Source organism: Chenopodium quinoa, unplaced genomic scaffold (genome assembly GCF_001683475.1).
Source record: "Chenopodium quinoa cultivar QQ74 unplaced genomic scaffold, ASM168347v1, whole genome shotgun sequence".
NCBI lineage: Eukaryota > Viridiplantae > Streptophyta > Magnoliopsida > Caryophyllales > Amaranthaceae > Chenopodium > Chenopodium quinoa.
In genome coordinates, this window is record NW_018743574.1 from 4,120,625 (window position 1) to 4,137,551 (window position 16,927).

Below are 16,927 nucleotides of genomic sequence, written 5' to 3' on the forward strand. Positions count from 1 at the left end.
GTTGCTTCTTTGTAATTATACAAAACTCGGACCATAATAAGCCGTACAATGTAACTAGTTCAGGCTATAGCACGATAAGTTTGCAATTATGTAATAACTTGAGCCATTGGATAGAAAAATTGATACTTCACATTAGCAATAAAATAAAGAAGAGAGAAAGGGAAATGTCATTAGTTGTTTGTACTAATGTGGATAGTTGATAACTAAGGTAGGTGCATTTTGCATTTTTACCACATGTTTTTGATGTAACAGAACTTGGAAATTAGGAACAAACACAATATGCCTATGATAATGCTCTACAAAAAATTTATTTTCCAATCAAATATTGTTAAAAAGACAAAATATATATATAAAAGCATTACATCATCTATTAAAATTTAAAAGTGCACTCTTATAAAGAGCAAAGAATAAGATAAGAAAATGTTCTCCCATGTCAACTTCCTAATTAAGTAACCCCACCTTCCAAAACATAATGGACTCTCCCATAGGCCACACTACAATACTCCAATAGTTCAATGTCAACTTCTGGAATAGCACCTCTTAACAAGAAATTGGACTTATATGACAAACATTATTATGATCTCTTGAGAATCTTTTTTAGGATATCTTTCAATCTAGATAAAATTAGTTCAAATAATGACTAATAATTCAATAATGAAAGTAACCAAGTTTTATTATATCATGATTATACATATTATTCCAATAAAAACTGATGTTTTTTACAAGGTTACTGTTTAGTGTTATACAAAGTATATATATGAGTGACGGATTCTCTAACTGGGTGAGCTTCCATATCTTTATTTAACAGATACGAAGTATGTTATTTAATCCATATTTCTTCAACTGATTATGTTTCCACTAATAAGCAATTATAAGGGTCCACTTAAGGAAGGAGCCGAATTTTCAGTGAAAGAAAGTAATAATGCAAAGAAAGTAAAAACAAAAAATAAATCATGATTTATTAAGTTAAAAAAAATAGGAGAAAGTTGTAACTACCAAATTATGAAGAGTAAACTCCGAACTACTATAGGTCTGTAGTAAGGGGACACTCATTTTCATACAATATATTAGATCACCCCACAATATATGGTGTATGTAAAATATTCCCACTTTTGATTTTTGATAGCTGAGGACACTTGTCATATTTGGAAAATCTATGAGGCAATCACAATTTCTTACCTTTTGTAGGACATTTTGTATTTATGTACTTGTCTCAGATATTCTAACTTCTAAGAACAATTCCCTATCCCACCACTGAATCATACATCCATCTTTCTAAACATGCTTTCTTTGTCCTGAAAATGCAAATAGGAATGGCAAAACTAACTCTAGTATAGTTGGATAAAAACTTACAGAAAAAAGAGTAGCATAGGTTGAAATTAACATACCAATCAAGTCGATCACCATATATAAGATGGATGTAATACATTATACACCTGCGTTATAAAAAAATATATAAAAAACATGTTCATTAATTTATATTATACAAAATGCAAGCAAGTATACTTAATTCTATATACTCCATAGTATGTATAAGAGTTTTTAAAAAACAAACCTGATCCAAAATGACCGAACATAACTAACCAACTAATCGAGCTAGCAAACAAACTAATCTAACATGTATGTCACTGACTCATTCATTCACAACTCGAACACCTAATCTAACTATTATAACTTACTAAGGCCATGTTTTGTAAATGGTTTTTTGATGGCTTTTTGGTTAGCTTTTGGCTTTTTTATGTGGTCAAACAACCAAAAATTGTGTTTTGTAATTGGATTTTTAGTCAGCGAAAAAACTGGCTTTCAAGCCAAAATAAAAAAGCTGCTTTGAGTAGCTTTTTTTTGTTGGCCCACAAATTATCTAATAAACAGCCAACAACTAACAATTAATTTACCAAACACTTTTATAAACAGCCAATTTCAAAAGGCATTATAAATAGCCAAACATTCCAACTGGTTAAACAAGCCAAGTGAAGCAGCCAACAGTCAACCGTCAACCGCCAACCACCAACAACCATTTCCCAAACAAGGCCCAAGTTACTTCTATAAAACTATCTTCTTAACCATCACCTTTTGAGATGCATCATAAAATTTACAAAGCTTTTTTTTCGACTTCAAAGTTGTTCAATACTAATTTGGGCTTCAATTAAGCCCAAAACCAAGCCCAAAAAACAAACAATCACAGCCCAAACCAGAAACCACAATTCTCCCATTCCTCTACCAAAAACCCCTCTTTCTCACTCACTCACTTTCTCTCTCCTCTTTCTGATTCTCCAACAATGGCGGCAGCAAAAGCAAAAGACCTCGTAAGAAAACCAGTAATGGCGACAGTCCGACTAACAATCCCCGCAGGAAACGCCAAACCCGGTCCACCTGTCGGAGCAATCCTAGGTCAACTGAAGCTAAATCTAATGGCGTTTTGCAAGGATTTCAATGCTCGTACTCAAAAGTACAAACCCGAAGCTCCAATGGCTGTCTCCCTCATCGCATACAAAGATCAAACATTCGATTACGTCATCAAATCTCCGAAGGTTTCATGGTTTCTGAAACAAGCTGCTGGTGTTGAATCTGCTAGTGGTCGACCTGGACATGTCGTCGCTTCTTCGGTGAGTTTGAAGCATGTTTATGAAATTGCTGCTATTAAGAAGGAAGATCCTGGTTGTCAACATTTGTCGATTGAAAGTATTTCTAGGTCTATTATTGGTTCTGCTAAATCTATGGGAATTAATGTTGTTAAAGAATTAGATTGAATTTTTGGGGGTTTAGGGTTAGGGTTTTTGATTTTGTGTTATTGTTGTTCATCCTTTGAATTTTGTATTTTGATTATAACAATATTACAGGCTTGTTACATGTTTTTTCATGTAATTTGGACAAAATTACTCTATATATTTCAATAATCTTGATGTTTTGGATCATTTTGGTTGTGAATTGGAATTTTTGGCTTTCTTGGTTGGCTTGATTAATTGATCATCAAATGAATGTGGAAATAACAGGGAATTTCAAAGAGAAATGTTTCAGAAATAGGAAAACCTCAGGTTGAAACCATATACTACCTTCGTTTAATGTCAAATCGTTGCAAATAATATGAAACGGTAGTATATTGGTTTGATACTTTTATTAGCTTAGAAATGGTGGAGTTTTAGAACCATTTCTGAATTCTGATAAGAACGGTGAACCCAAACAAACATTTGCAGCCTTAAACATTTCCTTGATTGTTCACAAAAACTTACAAGTGTGTTGTAATAGTTTGGTGATTGGTACCAAACTTTGAGCCCTTGATGAATTCTCTGGCAATGTCAAGTTTCGAGCGCCTTGGAGAATTTTCCTGGTGCTTGAATTGGGGTGACAGCTGAATTTCGTCGAGCTATGGAACTGTCTTGGATAAAATTCACATTCTTAGCAAATAGTAGTGTACTCGACTTTTTCTGGTGAATTGTGATCCATTTGGTTAGATTTGTCTAACGATAGAGCATGCTCAAAACCTATGTTCCTGGAGTTTTTTGTGTGAATGTGATTGAGTTAGAGCAGTCAAGAAGAACCATTGCCAAATTTAGCATGTAAATTTCACGAAATTGGGAGCTGTGTTTGTATTAAGAGTAACAAGGGAGATGTTAAACAATAACATCAACTAATGCTTGAATTTGTCATGTAAATCAACTCAATGCAAGTAATGTTGTACAAAACCCTGAGATTTTGGCATCGACCAAAGTAAAATAAGCCGGGGAGTTTAGCCCTCGAGAAGAACCATTGCCAAATTTAGCATGTAAATTTCACGAAATTGGGAGCTGTGTTTGTATTAAGAGTAACGAGGGAGATGTTAAACAATAACATCAACCAATGCTTGAATTTGTCATGTAAATCAACTCAATGCAAGTAATGTTGTACAAAACCCTGAGATTTTGGCATCGACCAAAGTAAAATAAGCCGGGGAGTTTAGCCCTCGAGTCCACTGATTCCCTAGCTTAGAATGATTCACAGCTATAGACTAATTTATATACACCGAGCTAAATGATAGTACAGTAATTTCCAAACCACGAGTCAAAGTTGTTTTCATGTTGATCATAGTCGAGGTCAAGTTCTTTTGAGCTTTCAGCAAGACTTCTAAAATAGTCTTGGACATTTCCAGAAACTCTGTTTTTGAGAGTAATCAAAATCTCTTAAATTTCCCAATTCCAGGTTCAGAAGGAAGGGAGATGTTGGTTTGTGTGATTCTCATATTTGATAGTCAACACATAGACGAATTTAGGCAACAAGCTAGCTGGGACAAGTTTCCACCGTCCATGTTGCATTCATAGTATATATGCTACTAATGAAGTAGTCGTATACAAATAATTTACTACCACAAAACATATTTCAAAATTTCAAACATGTCAGTCAATAAAAGGTCACAAATTTAATGTAAATAATCTTGCCATTTGACAATTTTCTTCTGGTTTATTCATCAAATAATACAGTAATATCAACATCACGTAGTTTTCATCCAAATTGTATAGTTTATCTTTAAATCTAAAATGTTCAACTTCTTTTTATGGATCATACTCTTGAATTGAAGGTTCTTACCCCCCACTCTTAAAATTAGGGCTATTCTTTTCAAACGATGATAAAAACAAAACATCAAGATACGGAGTATATTGATTGATTTTTGTTTTTTGTTGCTAACCTTAGTTTTTGTATGAGTAAATAATTTTGAGTATGCGAGCCTCATTCCTCTATGAGTTGATTATTACGAGTAATTGCCAAATAATTGAACCATACCAAAATTACTAAGCATTTTACGTAAGTCCATTTCTATGATCTTTGTTTGTTATTCTACTTATTAGTTATTACAGTATGACACTTCAATCAATACAATACTTTTTGCTTTGCTATTCAAAGACATAAATTACGTGTAAGCTTGATTCATTTTTTCCACTATATGCTTCTTAATGCGAGATAATATGTTTTCCTTTTGATACAACCATTTGCCTTGCTTCTATACCAAATAGTATTTAGTGTAGTTGGTAGGAGTTATACTTAATGACCATCAAGTTTGATTCCTCCAAGTTATGGCTCCTAAGGTGAGAATTTTCTTATCTCTTCCCCTCATTCTCCAAGACCCTGATTTACATAACTAGACTAGTTTACATGTGAAAGATTGCGATTTAGTATGGTCGTTTCCCTTGCCCCTCAAATCAAACCAAACCAAACAACCCCCCCACCTAATAGAAAAAAAGGAATAAATAAATAAAAATTTGCATGGCTTCTTACAAAAATAGGATGTTAAAATATTTCAAGTATTGTAATTGCAAATAAATACTTGAAATATCACATGAGGACATGAGGTTTTGCTGTTCTTAAAAGCCAATAGATGACGGCTGTCCATAGCACATGTTTGACATGTTGGAAACTTGGAATAGCTTTCCTCATGTTGATATTGCAACTTTTTTACCCTTCTCCTAACAGTAATTATAATTAAATTTCAAGCAATTTTATTTTTTTTAATTTTCATGATAAAACTAGTAAACATAATTGACTTTTTAGGGCTTGTTTGACATCATTTTTTGTTTTTTATTTTCGGGTTTTTTGAAAACAAAAAACCAAAAACAGGAAACAAGAAATATGTGTTTTCACTTTTTTATTGTCAGTTTTCAAAATTACCATGAATTTAATAAAACTAATTTTTTATTCATTATATAACATATATTATGTGATTTTGAAAAACAAAAAACAACTAAAAAATAGAAAATCACAGTATTTCCAAATGAAATAATTTGTAACCATTCTTTAAGGAGTAACTTTTGACGTGCCATTTTACTCTTAACTACAAATGTGAGATATTTTCCTCATTTGTCTCTTGGCATATTGCAATCATTTTTATTTTTTTTCATTAATTATAAATTCAGGCAAAATCTTATGGAGTATTTATATCATATCGTTGATTTTTTCTCTTCCCTAAATTTAAATACAAGTATTTAAAAAAAAATAATATTTGTAACACTATACCAAATTAAATTACAACCCTTGATAAAGACAGTGTACCAATCCTACATACATACGCCAAAAAGGTTTTTGTTTGACTTACCTATCATTAGCCTGTAATCAGTATCACATTTCCAACAATTCCATTCATTAGAAATACAAACCCCAAAATCCTAATCCCTTCAATTTCATCCCCCTATCCCAAATTATCATCAACTCAAATTAAAATCCCTAAAATTTAATTTCATTTAATTTGTGATCTTCCCAGAAAAAGACACAATTCAAAACCACTGAATTCTTATCTGGGTAGTTCCATAAACCTTTAAATTCAGAAAAAGCTGGGATTTTTTTGAGATAGAAAACAATATGGGGTTTAGGAAGAATGAAAATGAAGCAGGATCAAGCTCAAATTCAATCCCAATTGCAAGAGAAGATACCCCACTTTTAGGTAAATCAAAGCAATCTTCTGGGTTCAAAACTTTAGCAAACATTTTTATTGCTGTTGTAGGATCTGGTGTTCTGGGTTTACCTTATACTTTCATGAAAGCGGGTTGGTTGTTTGGTATGATTACCCTCTTTTCAATTGCTCTTTTAACCTACTATTGTATGATGTTATTGGTTTATACTAGAAGAAAGATTGAATCTGTTAATGAATACTCGAAAATCAATTCGTTTGGTGATCTGGGTTTTGCTGTTTGTGGATCAGTTGGGAAATTATGTGTTGATTTTATGATAATTTTATCACAAGCTGGTTTTTGTGTTAGTTATATGATATTTATTTCGAATACTTTTGCACATTTGTTCAATAGTACTGATTCTCAGGCTCATAGTTATCTGGGTCTTACCCCTAAAAAATGGTACATTTGGGGTTGTCTTCCTTTGCAATTAGGGTTGAATTCAATTCCAACATTGACCCATTTAGCCCCTTTGAGTATTTTCGCTGATGTTGTGCAACTTGGAGCAATGGGTGTTGTGCTGGGGAAAGATGCAGTTATTATTGCTAGTAATAGGCCTGTTGTTCAGGCATTTGGAGGGTGGAATGTGTTCTTCTATTGTGTTGGTGTTTGTACTTATTCGTTTGAAGGGATTGGAATGGTTTTGCCCTTGGAAAGCGAGGCGAGGAATAAGAAGAACTATGGATTGGTGTTGGGTTTGGCAACAGGAATGATTTCCATCTTGTATGCTATATTTGGAGTAATGGGTTACCTTGCTTTTGGGAACGAAACAAGGGATATAATCACCACCAACATCGGAACTGGGTTTTTGAGCACTTTGGTGCAACTAGGGCTGTGTATTAACCTTTTCTTCTCATGCCCATTGATGATGAACCCAGTTTATGAGGTGTTGGATAGAAGGCTTAGTCAAGGAAGCTATACCTTGTGGTCTAGATGGTTGGTGATTTTCTTGGTGGCTTTGATTGCCTTATTTGTGCCCAATTTCACTGATTTCTTGTCACTTGTTGGAAGCAGTGTGTGTGTTGCGTTGGGTTTTGTTTTCCCTGCTCTCTTCCACTTCATTGTTTTCAAGGATGAGGCAGGTTTGGGAAAGCTGATCTTGGATGGAGCAATTGTTGTCATAGGCATTATTCTTGGTGTCTCTGGTACTATGATTTCTCTGAGGGAGATTTTCGGTACCAAAGCTTGATTTTTGCATAAACTGTTGTATGGTTTTTCAAAATTAGTCAATTATTTACTTGAGTACTCGTGTCAGGCGTTCGTGTTCAAGTGTAGGACTTGGCTAAATTATGGAAACAAAAACCATGGTTCAGGTGTAAAATGAAGTGTCACAAGTGTCTACATGCTTGTCAGAGTGTCCATGTTGTGATAGCACTGAGTCAAGTAGCTGTATTCTGTATGCCTGTATGGTTGGTCGGAGTGTCAAGATATGGCATAACACAAGTACCTGAGATGTTATGAACAGCACAATTCTGTATCATTAGTGTGTATAATCCTAGATTTGGTATGATCAAGTGTTTAATGTGATTATTTTTTGGTATGATCAATCATGATGTATGTGCAAAAACTTCAAATTGTCTGATAATGATAATAATCAAATTACATTTCTTTTCAGTGAGAAATTTCATGCTAATTTCCTTCTGTTACTTGCATTGCTTGTATAACTTGGTCACTCTGGTCAATATTGGTGGGTTTCACAAAATGGTAGTACTAGTAGAAAATATCCCATGAGATTTGTCAGTTTACTTCGTTCATTCTGCGAAAGCAGCAATGTCGTCTGCATGATTGTTTTTTCTGTTTTGAGGCATCAAAATCTGCGTTCATCTGCTTGATTGTTTTTTCTGTTTTGAGGCATCAATGACAACCAAATGCCAGTTTTCATTGTTTGTTTTTCGTGAAGATGTAATTTTCACATCTTCACTTTGCCATGTTATGCAAAGTTGATGGTTTGCCTCTCTCGCCGTTAGGTATTGGCTTTAGCCTTTTAAGTTCATGCATACGTAATCTAGCTCGCTAGTTTGCATTTTTATTTTTATTTTTATTAAAAGCCACTTGCTTTCAATGAAAGTGACTGCAAAGAAAACGTTATTAGTAGCTGGATGGACTTCGCCTTGTTTTATGATAGGAAACGGGCAACTTACGTCTAGACAATAGCCAAATGTTTAAATAAAATAACGTCTAGATTCATCTTAAATCCATCTATATTCTGATTATTGGACATTTTCTGCGTTGGAAGTTTGTAACAGTCAGATAAGAATGAATCTTCCTGGAAGTAACATCATAAAAAGATTTTTTTTTTTTTTTTTTTTTTAGGGAAACATTATAAAATGCTTAAGCATGCCTAAAGCATCACTCTTTTATTAAAAAGAGAAAATATATAGCACTCATTTTACTGATTTTAGCAGTTGCCAAAAAGAAAACTCGCTCATTCTAAATTATTTTGTTTAAGGTGTATATTATACACACCTTATATTATGCAACAACCGAGTAAAAGTGTAAAAAATGTTTGAAATCCTCATTTTTACCATATGTGTTTATTGGGAGAAAATTTCTTTTCAAAATCAACTGAAAAAACGGGACGATGGGGACTTGGGGAGTAGTCATCATTGATTACTCCGATTAATTAATATATTTGTATAATTAATATTACCTCCGTTTCATATTATTTACAACGATTTGACATAAAGTAGAGATGAAAAATGTCTAATTATTAAAAATAATATGAAACAGATGTAGTAACTAAATTATGTTATCATGCTGACGTCATAGTCATCTTCCGATAAATATATGGGGAGGAAAAAGAGGAAACAAATTGATAAGGAGTGCACTAATGCATGCGTAATTTCAATTTGTATAACTTTAATTAGGAGTGGGTTTCTACTCCTATATTTTAATCATCCAATTCACCGTCATGTTTGGTAATGACATTTATGCGTGTATACCCCTATAATTAATTATGTTAATTTTGTACTAACCACTTTGTTTACAAATTACAAGTGTATGGTAGCAGCAAACAAGTAGCACACTAAATGACACTGCCATTTGTTGATTGCTACACTATATTGTACGGAGTATATTTTAATAACTATAACTATATTGATCATTTATACGAAGTATGAGCTATAAAACAATATTATAGCTTATATAAAACCATGTGATAGAGTGGTGTGTGCAATATCACATCATTACATCAACATGAAATTATATACCATTAGACAGTATTATCTTGTGTAGCTTGTAATCTTTGTATGCCTGAAATACAAGTAGTTCTGGTTTTAGTTTTTGGGTTATCTAGTTTACATTGGAATTAAGTTGTTATCTTAAGAGTTTGAGTTACTATATCCAACTTGAAGTCCAACCCGCCCAACTTATGAGGGCCATTTTACCTAGGCTCTATATTCTACCTGGAAGTCAGAAACTCTAAATGAAAACATACAATAATCATTTATCAATACCTAATATACTTATATAGTTATACACTTGGCCTGTTCTGATTGACTAAATTGAGTTGAACTGAATATTTTATGAAAGAAGGAAATTAAGAATTGAATTGAACTAAACTAAACTTATTGGAGTTGGACTGAACTGAACTAAACTTATTGGAGCTGAACTGAACTGAACTGAATTGCAAATAATCTAAAGAGAATAAGCTCTTATACGAGTATTAACGTAGGGGATTTTTCCCTCATAAACTCTCTTTTTTTTTTTTTAATTTATCCTATAACTTCATTATTTATTCTTATAATTGACTATTGAGTTATATTTTTAGAGGCTTCTATAATTCAATTACTAATAATTTTAAAGATCAAGCATGATTCAGGGGTCATTTACAGGTTAGTTTATAAGGTTAACTTGTTAAGGGTCTAACCATTAAATGAGAAAAGAATGTTCGAAAAAGTTAAATGAGCTTTTGTTCTAATGACAAATAATTGTCACAAGTTTAAAACTATCTCCTCCATTTATAAATCAATACTATTATCTTTTATGTCTTAGTTAGTATTTTAGACTAGAAGTCCGAATGTAGTAAGCATAACTAACTAGTACCCTAATCATATCCCACTTGAAAACTAACTGATAACATAATTCAATTTTTTTGTGACCCAAGATATCGACAAAATGGTCATCGTGACTTTTTAAAAGAGTAGAGATATACGTATTGAATCATATTCTATCACAAGTTAGTCAACTCAGGTATAAAAGTGAACGCTTGAAAGTAGATGAGAAGATAAAAAATCCTCTACATCCAAGCATATGTACATGATGATGTTCGAATTTGTAACCTCAAAGTTACAAAATGAATTTCTCACCATCTTTACCAAATAAAATTAGTTTAAATAATCACTGTGACATCACCCAACCCGAGTATAGTAACTTAATTGTCACCTTACAATACTAAAACTAAGACTTACAAAGTCACAAACCAAACGAAACCTTATTGAAAAGGCGCACAAACTCATATCCTTGGAGGGTAAAGTTGTTAAATGGTCCACAAACCATGATCCAATCCCACTACAATTTTATTTAAAAAAAAATAGGACCATTGATTTTGATCTCTCTTAAATATCAATAATAAGGTGAGAAAGATATAGGAAAAAAGAAAGAAAAAGAGAGAAAAGTGGAAGAAGTCTTGAAATTGAAGGCCACATATAATTACAGCAAACCCAAAATCTCTCCTTTCTCTTTCTCTCTCTTCCCCCAAATCATCTGAAAAATACCCATTTCATCTCATCAACAAAGCTAGCTTTTTGAATCATACCCAGATCAAATCGACCCCCAAAATCATTAATTTCGCCCAGAAAATTCAAAATCAAAATCAATTCAAACTCATATAATCTATTTGAATAATGTCGTGTTCATCATCTTCTGGGTCAGAGGAAGATGAGGAGGAGTTCGATTCATATAGAAAAGGAGGTTATCATGCGGTGAGAGTTGGTGATTCCTTTAATGGCGGACGTTACATTGCTCAGAGAAAATTGGGGTGGGGTCAATTTTCTACTGTTTGGCTTGCTTATGACACTCGGAATTCCGTATGTTTCTTCTTCTTCATATTGATCTGATCACTATATTAATTTTTAATTTTAATTTCTATTCTATGTATTTTGGGAATTTGCTGCAATTTTGTTTGTATTGGATCATATTTTTGTGGACCCGTGGTTTATGTTTAATGAATTATTGTTGGGGTTTGTTTATATTGGTATTTGTTGATGAATTAGTGAAATGAGTTGTCTTTATCTTGCTTAGATTGCAATTATTCAGTGGTTTACCTACCAATGATAGTTATGATCCTTAATTATTTGCAATAGGGTGTCCTACCTTTGGGCTGTAGGGTATGTTGAGTATTGAAGATCACATCTTCATGTAATCCAGGGAAGAAAGGGCAAAATGAGTACTTTTAGTAATACATTGATTATATCCTTACTGTTGCTAAAATTGGCCCCTTTTTGACAAAGTATAACATTGTAATCTGGCAAAGCAATGTTGTCATTGGATATGGAATCATGGATCGTTAGTGTTGTGCAAGATGGGAACTGTAAGCTTTTAAGTAGTTGATGGCCTATTTTGTGTGAATGGTGTTATAATGTATGTTGACAGCTCGTTTGGTAGATAGTTATAAATAAAGGTAATGGGAATGAATTGATGTGTAACTCGGCAAGCAAGATAACATTTTAATTTTCACAGTATAAATGTTCATTACTATCCAATGTTACTCCAAATGGTAATGGATATAAAAATTTGGGGTGCACTGTTATTAACATGGCCTCATGGTAATGGACTTTGTTTTCTGATATAACTATATAAGCGTATATTCATTCTCTTTACCACCATTTATTATCATGGACCAAACAAATTTTAATTGTAATAATCTCTGTAAAAGCATAGATACTCAGTTGGTTTTTTTAACTTGTTTACTTGATCTATGTTCCTCATATTTAACTTAAACACAAAATCTTTTGTTTGAGATGTAATTCCTACTATCTTGTTGATTTTTTTTACTCTATGCAAGCTACCCTTTTGAGACTTCATTAATAACAGATAATGAAGCATATGAACAAATAATTTATTACCTACTCAAAGCTTGATTAATGAAAACAGCTATACTAGGTATGGTATCATTCTCATTGTTGTAATGCAAAGGAGTCTTACGTAAATTGTTGTCTATATAAAGTACAGAGTATAAAGTCTGCTAAAAGTATGATTGAATCTTGAAGTTTTTTGGCTGATTTATGAGCTATAACTTTGCAAATTTTAATGATTCAAAGATGCAGATATTGCTTCTTAATCAGTTTATTTTTAGCTTAGCAAGCACCAGAAATTATCTGAGTTGAGCAATTGGAAATTTTTCATCCTTTTGTACAAATGTACTCTTAAAGTGACACTTGCTTGAAAATGTGGAATTTTGTAATTTTGTTGTCTTTTGACTGAATGATCAAATTTTATTACTACATTGGTGTAATTTTTTTTGGGTATTTCCCACATGTCCTCATGGAGTCATGGGTATGAAAGATCTCTAATCATGTTTTAGCTAAAGAAAAACATTTCAGTCATATGGGCTTAATCTTTGTCAGAAATTGAATTGATTGCCGGTCATTTTTTTTTTTTCCACATTTTGTATATGTACCAGCTTTTATATGTTGTAATGGATTGTTAATCAACAATATTGTTAAAGAATTTTTTTTCGTGAGCATTTGATGTATGTCCTTGTCCATATCAAGGTTCAATTTGCTTGGTAAAACTAATTTGAGTATTGTTACATTATATTGCTCTCCCAAAGTCTTAACTCCTAATCTCCTCCTATATTGATAGTACTAGATTTTAAATAAGTCTGAATATAAATATAGGTAGAATTCAAGCCATATCCTGATTTTAAGAACCTTTTTTTTATACTTTTTATGTTTCAAGAGAATTTTGGTTGGGCGATGGTGTAAAGATGAAGGAGATGGAGGATTTGGTTGAGAGAGACTGTCAGAAACAAAGAGACAAGGAAGACAAAAAGGAATATGTGAATTTTCTAATATTCGTTGTTGAAGGGGGTCTTAATTTTGCGCCAATATGGCTAATGAGCCATTATCCGTCAATTCTTTCTGTTTGGCATGAAAAATTCTGAGAATATTTTTTTTTTTTTGGTTTTTTCTCTCTCTTGGGTAGTTTAGATCACGTGCAATATGGAACGAGACGATTGATATCAATGATCAGTGTAGGCTAGCATTTGAGTGTAATTTTAAATAGTGCTACTATTAGATTAGCTCCTCTTCATGAGTGAGATTTTTGTATGAATAAAGATTTGATGAATGGAAAGGAACCGCATGTGGAGAACCACACATATTTTCACAAATTTCAAGGAATGACAACTACTTTAGAAATGGTGTGGTTGGAATTCAATCAAGAAAGCTGTTGTGGAATATTTGAGGTCTTCCAACTTGCTAAGTAATTGTACTGTTGGATATTGGTGATGATGTGATATTGTCATGTAATAAGAGAAGTATCATATTAATGCTTTCTTCTGCTTGAGTTGTTACTATATGTGTCTGGCTATATGTTTATGTACAAAGGAGTATTGAACCCATGTTCAAATTTCATGAAGTACAGTGTATGTTATTTTTTTCAAATATACGATTACAGTCTCTCTACCTTTTTCTCATTTACTATGATATACACATGAACCAGGGATAGGAAGCCACTGGGTTATATATTCTACTTGGTTGTATTCCCATCCCTCCCCCATTCCAATTATAGTCAAATTGAAAGCACATCTATCCAAATGTTTCGACTCTTGAGTAAGTTTCCCTCTTTATACTTTCATAGTCAAAATGACAAAGTGTATATTTTGCATGTTTACAACAGCTCAAAATGCAGAAAATTTGTAGAACAGTTTTTACTGCTTAGTTTGGAAATGTCGATAGTTTTTTGATAGAATTATAATCCGTTGTTCTTGAAATTATTGAATTTGACCCTTTTCTCTTCTCTATGTTCTTTTACTTTCTTTATTTGTTCTGCGCTTCTTGATAGTTCTTATGTCCATTATTGCATCTCTTTAATATTTTATAATTCAATTTATGGTGCCTGTATTTGTATCAGGGTTTTGTGGCTTTGAAGATACAGAAAAGTGCAATGCAGTTTGCTCAGGCTGCTCTTCATGAAATTGAAGTCCTTTCAGCAATTGCTGATGGAGACCAGACTCAGTCTAAGTATGTTGTTCGATTGATCGATCACTTTAAGCATACAGGCCCTAATGGGCAGCATCTGTGCATGGTTCTTGAATTTCTTGGGGATAGCTTGCTCCGTTTAATTAGATACAATCATCACAAAGGTATGGATTTGGACAAAGTTAGGGAAATCTGCAAATGTGTTTTGATGGGCTTGGATTATTTGCATCGGGAATGTAATATAATCCACACAGACTTAAAGCCAGAAAATATTCTTCTTGTCTCTCCCATTGATCCATCTAAAGATCCAATAAAGTCTGGATTTACCCCAATTCTTGAGAAGCCTGAAGGAGGAAACCAAAATGGTGGAGGAGCGTCAATGAGTTTGATCGAGAAAAAGCTTAAGAGGAGGGCAAAGATGGCAGTGGCCAGGATATCTGAGAGAAGGGCCTCCATGGGTATGCAACAGCGCCCAAAACCTCAGAGATCACTAGAAGGGATTGATTTGAAGTGCAAAGTTGTAGACTTTGGAAATGCTTGTTGGGCTGATCGACAGTTCATGGAAGAAATACAGACAAGGCAGTATAGAGCTCCTGAAGTTATTATCCGATCAGGCTATACCGCATCTGCCGACTTGTGGTCATTTGCTTGTACAGCTTTTGAGCTTGCTACAGGGGACATGTTGTTTACCCCTAAGGGGGGACAAGGATTTACAGATGATGAGGTAGACAATTTTTGTCATCAATCAAGTTCTCCATAGTTCATAAGTTCTGTCTAAATCTCAAATAATACAGTAGTTGCTAGTGTGTGTGCTAAAGTTGTGAGTTGTTGATGGTGATTGGTGAACTATAAAAAACTAAGATTAGCCCCACACATCATATTTGGTGAAATGAGATTATGTTACATAATTTGCTGTCTGTTGGGGGAGGGTGGGGGGGAGGAAGCTTGAGGGAGTTTTACCTTCTAGTTAAATTTTGTTATATTAGTGTGTACTTCATTGACAGATTTGGTGCTTGACATGCCTATCTTGCTATTTCTTACAGAATAGGGAATTCAGTCTGCTGCTCTGTTCTTTGCTCTCTCTTGTAAAATTGAATTGTTTCTCTTGCATTGTTTATGTCCCGTGATGTTATGTAGCCATATTCACATCTGAATTGGAGTAATTACTTTACTTGAGAATATTTATCTTTTATAAAATCTTGATTACTTTTTGCATGTGTTATAGGATCATCTTGCCCTGATGATGGAACTGCTGGGAAAGATGCCTAAGAAGGTAAGCTAGCATCTCAATTTTCATCCTTTTTTTTAAATTCCCTATTAGGTTGCTGACCTGTAGTTTGTCAATGCTTGCTTGTGCAGATAGCCAATGGAGGAGCACGTTCTAAAGATTTTTTTGATAGATATGGGGATCTTAAGAGGATCAGAAGACTCAAATACTGGTCGCTTGATCGATTGCTTGTCGATAAGTATAAATTCTCGGAAGAAGATGCTCGTGACTTTGCTGATTTTCTGTGCCCCATATTTGATTTTGCTCCTGAGAAACGGCCGACTGCCCAACAGTGCCTGCAACACCCTTGGCTTAACCCGAAACTGACTTCTAACGATAATTCTAATGATAAAAAATTAGCTGTTGGGATGAAGAGCCTTCAAATTTAGATAGCTAATGAAGAAAAGACCACATTTACATGTTATCTGCAAAGTTCCCATCTCTCTTCTTGCTTCCTGCACAGTGAAGAAATTACCCCACGATTTGATTTCGGTTTTTTGCCTTAGCTACAATAAGGTTACAAGAATTTCTATAACCCCTCATTCCCCCCCTCTAGAGGGTTATATATATTTCTCATTATACCTGATGTAATATATAATGATTGAATTTTTTTGGAGATGATGTAATGTTATAGCAAGAATTTTGGTCGAAGTTTGTTTATTAGTTTGTAAGGGTGTAAATCAGGGTTTTTTCTGTGAATGTGGAAAATGCTGTTCTCTCATTGTGTACTTGCCTTTTGCTTTCTTGTGTATTTACACCCTTTACAGTTTCAGTCTTCTATCGTTCGCCTTTCTCTCTGAGCATGCCATGGAAGAAAAAATTATCTGGAATCCATAGTTCGTCTTTCGTTGAAAACGGTAGAACACTTCATCTGAAGCAGCTTCTCATCTGAAGGTGAGAATAGATATGGTGTCGCCAAAGGAGGTGCAGATTTTGGCAAAGGTCCTTTAAATCCTTTGACCTTGGCTGAAAATTAAATATGAAGTAGAAATTAGGACAATCTTCTCTTAAAATTAAATCTTGACCTATCAAAATATAAAATATAAAGCTCTGTTGTTTGTTTGCATGTTATTGTTGTTGATGCCTCAACTATACAGTACGGA

At 33.5% G+C, this 16,927-nt stretch overlaps 3 protein-coding genes across 3 annotated transcripts; all 3 read left to right on the forward strand.

Moving 5' to 3' along the window:
• The first annotated feature begins 2,179 nt into the window (after positions 1 to 2,179).
• On the forward strand, positions 2,180 to 2,915 carry LOC110682156 (50S ribosomal protein L11-like). Its single transcript, XM_021858412.1, has one exon. The coding sequence runs from the start codon at positions 2,280 to 2,282 to the stop codon at positions 2,748 to 2,750; it is 471 nt and encodes a 156-aa protein (XP_021714104.1). The 5' UTR covers positions 2,180 to 2,279; the 3' UTR covers positions 2,751 to 2,915.
• A 3,125-nt stretch (positions 2,916 to 6,040) lies between these two features.
• On the forward strand, positions 6,041 to 8,035 carry LOC110682157 (amino acid transporter AVT3C-like). The gene has a single exon (XM_021858413.1). It carries the CDS (start codon positions 6,325 to 6,327, stop codon positions 7,600 to 7,602), a length of 1,278 nt encoding a protein of 425 aa, XP_021714105.1. The 5' UTR covers positions 6,041 to 6,324; the 3' UTR covers positions 7,603 to 8,035.
• Positions 8,036 to 10,864: 2,829 nt separating this feature from the next.
• LOC110682158 (SRSF protein kinase 1-like) lies at positions 10,865 to 16,552 on the forward strand. Its single transcript, XM_021858414.1, has 4 exons — positions 10,865 to 11,440; positions 14,490 to 15,281; positions 15,783 to 15,830; positions 15,917 to 16,552. The coding sequence occupies exons 1-4, from the start codon at positions 11,258 to 11,260 to the stop codon at positions 16,211 to 16,213; spliced, it is 1,320 nt and encodes a 439-aa protein (XP_021714106.1). The 5' UTR covers positions 10,865 to 11,257; the 3' UTR covers positions 16,214 to 16,552.
• The last annotated feature ends 375 nt before the right edge of the window (positions 16,553 to 16,927 follow it).

Bases quoted from the DNA above. Each gene is read 5' to 3' on its own strand.
- LOC110682157 (XM_021858413.1), top strand. From the start codon at position 6,325: ATGGGGTTTAGGAAGAATGAAAATGAAGCAGGATCAAGCTCAAATTCA.
- LOC110682156 (XM_021858412.1), top strand. From the start codon at position 2,280: ATGGCGGCAGCAAAAGCAAAAGACCTCGTAAGAAAACCAGTAATGGCG.
- LOC110682158 (XM_021858414.1), top strand. From the start codon at position 11,258: ATGTCGTGTTCATCATCTTCTGGGTCAGAGGAAGATGAGGAGGAGTTC. The intron at 11,441-14,489 runs GTATGTTTCTTC...TATTTGTATCAG, and splicing joins CTTATGACACTCGGAATTCC to GGTTTTGTGGCTTTGAAGAT. The intron at 15,282-15,782 runs GTAGACAATTTT...CATGTGTTATAG, and splicing joins AAGGATTTACAGATGATGAG to GATCATCTTGCCCTGATGAT.